At 39.6% G+C, this 8,654-nt stretch overlaps 1 protein-coding gene across 1 annotated transcript in view; it reads right to left on the bottom strand.

Moving 5' to 3' along the window:
• Window positions 1-396: 396 nt before the first annotated feature.
• The window catches only part of LOC142662591 (5-hydroxytryptamine receptor 3A-like), a 46,318-nt gene continuing 38,060 nt past the window's right edge, over window positions 397-8,654 (bottom strand). Inside the window, exons 6-9 of the mRNA XM_075840803.1 lie at window positions 5,295-5,452; window positions 4,655-4,865; window positions 2,601-2,831; window positions 397-668 (exon numbers count right to left, since the gene is read on the bottom strand). Coding sequence (XP_075696918.1) covers window positions 397-668; window positions 2,601-2,831; window positions 4,655-4,865; window positions 5,295-5,452 — 872 coding nt within the window. The remainder of the gene's footprint in view (window positions 669-2,600; window positions 2,832-4,654; window positions 4,866-5,294; window positions 5,453-8,654) is intronic.

Below are 8,654 nucleotides of genomic sequence, written 5' to 3'. Positions count from 1 at the left end.
TTCCTCCTGATTCCCCCATGCTATGAAGATTTATTAAGAAATTTACCAGCACAGAATTTTTAGGCCTCTTAATAAAAAAAAACTAAACAAAAAAAAAACAAACATATGGTGGACATTCAATTTAAAGTAGAAACAATCTGCTGTTGAGTCTAAAAGGGGTTGTATGAGATAAGAAAAAAGTTGGCAGTTTTCTTGCAGCCACTCATAGCAAGGGGCTGTGTCTGATATTGCAGTTCAGCCCCATTTCTGTAAGAAAGCACCCATGCTTTTCTAATATTATACAACCCCTTTAACTGGGATGTAGAAAGGAGTTACATCCTGGTTCACTAATAATCTGATAAACATTTAATTTATAAAATCGTACTCTAAAACTACATCTGCTGTTTACCTTGATAACTATATATAGTGATATGTCCAACAAATTGTCAAAATAACAACGTAAGTCACAATAGTCACTAGATACACCCAAAAAAGGAACTTATCAAGAACATATCCAACAATAAGCCATTCCTTAGAGGCCTCCTGATCATTATCCTTCTCCAGATGTTCTCGTACAGCCACTATCTCATTGTAGATACGTTGTAGGATCTCAGGATGCTCTTTCGTTGACTCAGTTGCAGGCGATATATTGAAACGTCCTCCACTTTCAGAATATCTCGACAATTCATCTACAAATAAATGTGCAATTGTTGAGTGGTGATGGAATGAAACAATAAGGCAAGATTCACATTAATGTTCCAGTAATTTAGGAAATTCAAAATAAAGAAAAAGGGAGAGAAAAGTAATGCAAAGAGAAATCGAAAAGTTTTATTCTTAGTTATGAGCATTAATCTTAGGGGAGTATTCATCAGTTTTCTGGCATAGAAAAGTCGCAAAAGGCCCAAACTAACGTAAACCATGGCAGAAATTTACGCCAGCTCCTAGATGTCGTAGTCTTAATTCTGTGGGGCGTAGCAAAGTATAGGCCAGTGCCGGACTCTGTACCTTCCCACCCAATCAGACTATCCCCTTCCCCACCGACAATAAAAAAAAACGAAATATGTAAACATTTCTCACCTCACGACTCCTCTTTGCTTCTCCCACTGGATCCCCTCAGTCTCCCTCAGCATGTTGCGGTTCATACAAGGTACTGACGCCGGACAGCCTCATGACGTTGTATGTGAAACAGCATTCAGGTGTCACATATAAGGCCCTGACACTGATCAGCGTCTGGACTTTTTATGAACCACAAAATGCTGAGGCAGCCTGAAGGGGCCCGGTAAGTGAAGAGGAGCAGGGTGAGGTGACCATCATTTTTTTCATGTAATGTACAGTAGCATGAGGGGGAAGGGGGAATGGATTGTGCACGGCCAGCCAAAAGATGCAACACATTTATTAAGAGATGTTCCCCTCTTAATAAATGTGTTGTGGCATATAAAACACCAGTCTTAATAAATCTCCTTCTTGGAGTTTCTAAGTTAGGAGCTATACCTTTAATAACTTTAGGACCAGCCTAAGGGGTGTGCGACCTGTGCAGTCCCTGCTGTATTAGGTACCATACAGTAGATGGCCTGGCTCCTGAGATTTGTGACCACCACAAATCTTAATATTAACAGTGTAGCAGTATTATTTAGACATTGTATAGCATTGTTTTATGATAACTTTATATGTAGACCTGTTACTTGGTCACTGTATGTTGGTATTATTGTGTGCACTGTGTGGTGGTATTTACTTAGACATAGTGAGGTAGTGATTCGTAGGCACTTTACTGTATATTATTTTTGCAGTGTTTGGTGATGGGGCACTATGCCTCAAACCCAGGTATATGTCAGAAGTCCCGGGATTGATTCATCCTATTGGTCCACATCCTCCTCAATGTCCGCCCAGTTTATTCTTTGCTTTTGCTTCAATACCAGCACCATTTTCTTTGCATTCATGCTATTCCTGAATGCTCGTGCACTGCAGCCCGAAAGGAATATCATGAACACGAAGAAAATTGTGCTGGTATTGAAGCATAACAAAGAATGAAAGGGGCGGGCATTGAGGAGGCTGTGGACCAATAGGATGACATATACCTGATTTGAGGCATCCTATTGGTCCACAGCCTCCTCAATGCCCACCCCATTCATTCTTTGCTTATGCTTCAATACCAGCACAATTTTCTTTGCGTTCCTGCTGTTCCTCAGTGCCCGCGAGCTGCCCACCCCGATGGTATCTACAGGGATGATGGGGATTACATATATACGGGGATGATGGGGATCACATTACATATCTGAGGGGCGGTCATGTGAGAAAGCAGGTAGGCAGGATAAATTAAAGGGGAAGGCGAGAACTAGTGGGGAGGTCGAATAGACAAATAGAGGGGGTGGAATAATTACTAAAGAATAGCCCTGTGTCATTACGTAAGTGAGTGTGGTATCGACACAGGGCTGTGTGTATACTAACGCTCGTGGACGAGCCTGTGCTGAAAGAAAAAAAGACACAGAGCAAAGCAGAACTTCCGCAGAGGTAGGGTGAATAGGAAGGAATGTGTTCAGATTTAATACAGAATGCATATTAGGAACTTCATTCAATATTTAATATATCATATCTTTTATAAGGATATGTATATTACAACTAACCAGTGCTAGTAGTCTCCATCTCTGGCAATGTATCAGAAGAGTTGATATTAGGCTTAAAATAACGACTCTTGTCTTTCATGCGAAGCAAGGCGGTCATATTTTCCAGAACAAGTTTCTTCATCCATTTGGGAACCTTAGACTGGATATTTTTCCTATTGACTATGCGAACTATGAAAATACTTTCTGTCAAACTGATGACAAGAAGAGACATGCAGACCAGGAAATAGACCTCTAAAAATAAAAATGTATACAACAATATGTAAATAACAAAACTGTTATCATAAGCTAGAAAACATTATAAAAAACAAAGCTCGCCTGAGACTCTGATATGTCTATTTAATGATCACTCCGGTGACTCTATTTTATCCTATGCATTTGAGAAGGGGAAATAAATAATCTCTTGTCATATATTGCTTCCAGTTCTGAAACATTTCACCTTGTTTCCAAGATCTAAACACCTGAATCTCCATCTTGGTGAAACAGGTTGCACGATGTCGAGACAAGACGTTACAGATATTGCACTTTGGTGTATAACTAATGTTCTACTGGGAGGTGGAGTGAGAACTGTTCCTTGTCATGGGATCTTCCCATCTTAGACAGTATATAACCACATGATACGCCATAAATGCCTCATCCGTGGTGTACCTACCATAGAGGCAGACCGCGTGACTGCTATGGGGTCGGTGGTGAAAGGGTGCGTGGAACCTAACAGGTCTCCTACTTTCTGACATACAGTCATAGGGGGAATTTATTAAGACTGGCGTTTCATATGTTAATTTATCTGCATTTTTCATTATATTAAGAGGCTTTAGCCATATGGACTCCAGGGAGTCAAATTTATGGCATTTATGATAATTATGATAAATTTGGTAGCCAAAACCCCTCCGTTAAGCACATCCTGCTTTTAGAAAGTGCCACAAAAGTCCAATTTTTTACTGCAAATAGCGACTTTTGTGCTGCTTGCAATATTTTCTATGCCAGAAAAGTGGCATAGAAAAGTTAATAAATTCCCCCATAGTTCTTTCCTGTAGCCACCACTAGGAGAAGCACACTGCATACACTTTCATGACTCCCATAATTCAACAGTAGCTGTTTTAATGTATATTCATTGTGTTCCCCCTAGTGGTGGCTACAGGCAGCCAGAGTTTTATCATTTAATATTATGGGGTTGTAAAGGGATTAGAATTTGGATGTGTGAAAAATGGAGCGCTAACCCCTTAGAGATATTTTACAAAATTATACCGGACGTTACCTTTGATAAAAAGTAGTATGTTTGTTGGAGCCTTGTGTGTGGGTGTGTGTGTGTGTGTGTGTGTGTGTGTGTGTGTGTGTGTGTGTGTGTGTGTGTGTGGAAGAAGGGCTAAGGGCTATCCTGAGTTTTGCTATGGAGTCCAATGACTCTATTGAGGATAACCAGCGTGATCATTTCCTGAACTACTATTGCTCTTACACGGCGAGAGCTGTGCAACCCGGTTCTCCGCTCCTGTGGATATGCCATGTGCCTAGGATGTTAAAAATCCATTTATGAAAATATAGTAATGACTGACAGACAGGAATGCAAGGGATCAAAACTATCCTAACGGTCAGTTCACAAGGCGCATTGTGATTTTGGCTTGGAAACTGCATTGAATTCAGCGCCAAGAAATGCCCCAAATTGCCCCCCATTGATTTTAATTGGAGGCAGAGGCTTTTTTCCCGGCGTGGCATGCTCTTTCTTCTAGCAATTTCCACCCTGGTTTGGAGCATTTTTTTATGCTGCGAAAGGACATTGGAAAAAAAAAATCGTCAAACAACGCTGACATTTCAAAATCTTCACCTGAATGAATTTTGAGGCAGAATTTTTCTGCCTGTCAAAAACTCCCTGTGACCTAGGCCTAAAATCTCTGGTCTAAAAAACAAATTGCTGCAGATGTTTGTCTTTGCATTTTCCAAATGTAGTTAAATAAAAACATTTTATATTTAACTTTTACAGACATTTATATACATTTTTTTAGTTGATTATATGAGACAAATTTGAAATTGTAGGGTAAATAAACATTAGATATTGTCAATACCTATTATTGGAGTTCCTTGGGCCGAGGCAGGCAAGGTGTCCGAAACTATGATGAGGAAGACTGAATAACCCAGGAGGAGGGTGATCTTGAAAGAAATCCGTTCTCCACTTTCTGGAGGGAGGTAGAATCCAATAATATCCATAAGTATAAGAAACACGCTGGGGATAATTAGATTCACAACATAGTACAGCGGATGTCTCCTGAAGATGATCTATGTAAAAACAAATTAATTGTCTAATGAGGGAATGATAGAAAAACATACACTATTCTTCTGTCAAATCTCCATGGCGTAACACGGGGCATATTTGTTTAAAAATTTCTGTACTGCCAAGCGCTGTGCCAGTATGTAATTATAATGTAGAGTGTTTTGTGTTTCCCAGGGTGGTAAGACCAATACAGCCCAGCTACCATACACATCAAGTTGTGTGCCCTGAGTGCTATGAGCCCGGGGGGCACCAGCAAACCACTCCACCTTGGGCAGGTCATTTAGATACAGGGAGACGCAAACTGAATCTTCGCTCTGGTTTAGGTCTAGCTATGACTCTGATTTGTGATTATTTAGAGGAACTTGTAAAAACAACTGTAACATATCATCTTTGGAAACGGTGGATATAATGAGAAGCCATTAGCGTCAACTCACAAAGAATTCTAGCACACCAAATTTGTCCCCCTGTTCATCCACTACTTTGTAATTGGAACTGACACTGATAAGTTCCCATGCTCCTTTATGGTAAAACTTCTCTAGATCCTTCTCCATATCTTCTGATTTTCTCCACATGGACACATTAATATGTTCAACTAGAAATCAAAGAAATACATATAGGTCATATTGAATTTCAATACCTAATTTTGCAGCGTTTCATTTGACATGAGGTACGGTATGACTTTGGATGTGCTATTGCCTTTTACATTTCTTAACTTTTAAGTGTCAAATATTTAAAATTGTTATATAGTTAAACTTTTTTTTAACCTATATTAGAACAAAAGAGATAATAGCTGCACGCTATATTTTATAGCTGCAATATATAATCAGACATAGCACTTTCACTATTTTGGTATAAATGAAAGAAGGAAAAAAAGAGAAATAATTTGCATTGATGATAGGTGCTAGCACTCTCCTTCCAGCTGGCCACTCAAATCCTTATCTGTATATTGCCAATCAGCGCTTAAGGCTCTTTTACACGGGCCAATGATCGGGCAAGCTAGCAGTCATATCAACGAGAAAACGCTTGTTCATCTGTTCGTAGTAACGATCGCTCATCCCCATACATAACCAATCATTGCTCCTTGTGAAAGAAAAAAACGAGCGCCGATCAACGAGCTGCCTTGTTGGTTGACGCTTGTTTTCATGGCCCATATCGTGCCGTGTAATAGGCATTTTATTCTATTATGCTTAGGGTATGTTCACACGGCCTATTTTCGGCCGTTTTTCAGGCTGTAAACGCCCGAAAAACTGCGCAGAAATCGGAAGCAGAACGCCTCCAAACATCTGCCCATTGACTGCAATGGAAAAAACGGCGTTCTGTTCCAATGGGCCGTTTACGGCCGCGAAAAAGAAGTGCAGGTCACTTCTTGGGACGTTTTTGGAGCTGTTTTTCATAGGCTCCAAAAACGGCTGTAAGAAAAGCTGCGAAAATCACGAGTGGCTTAAAAAAAGGTCGAAAATCAGGAGCTGTTTTGCCTTGAAAACAGCTCCGTATTTTCAGAATTTTTTACTCAGCGTGTGAAAATACCCTTACTCTACATGGAAGCACATGCAGGATTATTTGCAGGATAATTTACAGCATTGTTTTGTTTTTTTTAATTTATAAATTGGGACCCTCTCCCACCAATGACCATAGGTTACTTTGCCTGTCCCTTGTCCCAGCCCTGCCAAACAATTAACGGAAGAGGGTAGAATTGTGGCACAACAATGACCAATCTAACAAAGATTCCTTTAGATGGCACCCACTGCTAAGCTAAGTTTGCTTGTGCAAGACCAATACACCACTTCCGGACACAAACTGCAGAGGGCCCCCCATGCAAGAACAGTACATGGGCCCCTTGCTCCCGAATGCTTTAAGATAGAGCACCTCGCTTATAGGGATATTCTTATTTCAGTAAATAAATGTTATACTTTATATAATGAAAAATTATACAATTTTCCAATATGACACATTCCCACTTATTTTTTTTTCAGGTTTTGCATCAGTATTTATTACCAAAACTAGGAGTGATACCTACACTGAGAAAAAGTACAATGGAAAGATTTGCACCTATTTTGTATTTTGGACTTCAAATACGGATTCAAATTATTGAACTTAAAATACTTCCAAGTGAATGAGGCCTAATTTCTAAATCAATTCCTCACAGTTTTCAAGATCTCTGGTTGCTTTCATTCAATAATTTCTTAATTATTTACTTCCAGCCAATAAAAATCTGCCCTGATCATGTGATCATGGAAATAATAATTATATATTTTTAATATTTAATTTATAAAAAGTTAAATAAGTAGCGGTTGTCCATTATTAGAAAACCATGGCTTTTTTGTGTAGAAACAGCTCCACACCTGTCCATGGGTTGTGGCTAATATTGTAGCTTGGCTCCATTGAAGTGAATATGGCTGAGCTGCAATACAACACACAACCTGAAGACATGTGTGGCACTGTTTTTTTGGAAGAAAGCGGCCATATTATTCTAAACCTCGAGAACCGCTTTAAAGATCCAACTAATTTTCTTAAGAAACCATTAATATCATCTTTGAAATTCTACAGCAGTGCAGGATAAGTGCATACCATATATATATATATATATATATATACTACCATTCAAAAGTTTAGGGTCACTTAGAAATTTCCTTATTTTTGCAAGAGAAGCACAGTTTTTTTCAATGAAGATAACATTAAATTCATCTGAAATACGCTCTATACATTGTTAATGTGCTAAATGACTATTCTAGCTGTAAACGTCTGGTTTTTAATGCAATATCTACATAGGTGTATAGAGGCCCATTTCCAGCAACCATCACTCCAGTGTTCTAATGGTACATTGTGTTTGCTAACTGTGTTAGAAGGCTAATGGATGATTAGAAAACACTTGAAAACCCTTGTGCAATTATGTTAGCACCGCTGTAAACAGTTTTGCTGTTTAGAGGAGCTATAAAACTGACCTTCCTTTGAGCTAGTTGAGAATCTGGACCATTACATTTGTGGGTTCGATTAAACTCTCAAAATGGCTAGAAAAAGAGAGCTTTCATGTGAAACTCGACAGTCTATTCTTGTTCTTAGAAATAAAGGCTATTCCATGCGAGAAATTGCCAAGAAACTGAAGATTTCCTACAATGGTGTGTACTACTCCCTTCAGAGGACAGCACAAACAGGCTCTAATCGGAGTAGAAAGAGAAGTGTGAGGCCCCGCTGCACAACTGAGCAACAAGACAAGTACATTAGAGTCTCTAGTTTGAGAAATAGACGCCTCACAGGTCCTCAACTGGCAGCTTCATTAAATAGTACCCGCAAAACGCCAGTGTCAACGTCTACAGTGAAGAGGCGACTTCTGGGATGCTGGCCTTCAGGGCAGAGTGGCAAAGAAAAAGCCATATCTGAGACTGGCTAATAAAAGGAAAATATTAATATGGGCAAAAGCACACAGATATTGGACAGAGGAAGATTGGAAAGAAGTGTTATGGACAGATGAATCGAAGTTTGAGGTGTTTGGATCACACAGAAGAACATTTGTGAGACACAGAACAACTGAAAAGATGCTGGAAGAGTGCCTGACGCCATCTGTCAAGCATGGTGGAGGTAATGTGATGGTCTGGGGTTGCTTTGGTGCTGGTAAAGTGGGAGATTTGAACAAGGTAAAAGGGATTTTGAATAAGGAAGGCTATCACTCCATTTTGCAACTCCATGCCATACCCTGTGGACAGCGCTTGATTGGAGCCAATTTCATCTTACAACAGGACAATGACCCAAAGCACACCTCCAAATTATGCAAGAACTATTTAGGGAAGAAGCAGGCA

The sequence above is a fragment of the Rhinoderma darwinii genome, chromosome 10, assembly GCF_050947455.1.
Source record: "Rhinoderma darwinii isolate aRhiDar2 chromosome 10, aRhiDar2.hap1, whole genome shotgun sequence".
In the NCBI taxonomy this organism is placed as follows: domain Eukaryota; kingdom Metazoa; phylum Chordata; class Amphibia; order Anura; family Rhinodermatidae; genus Rhinoderma; species Rhinoderma darwinii.
The sequence above is the reverse complement of the archived record's forward strand: the minus strand, read 5'-3'. Positions and strand labels throughout refer to the sequence as shown.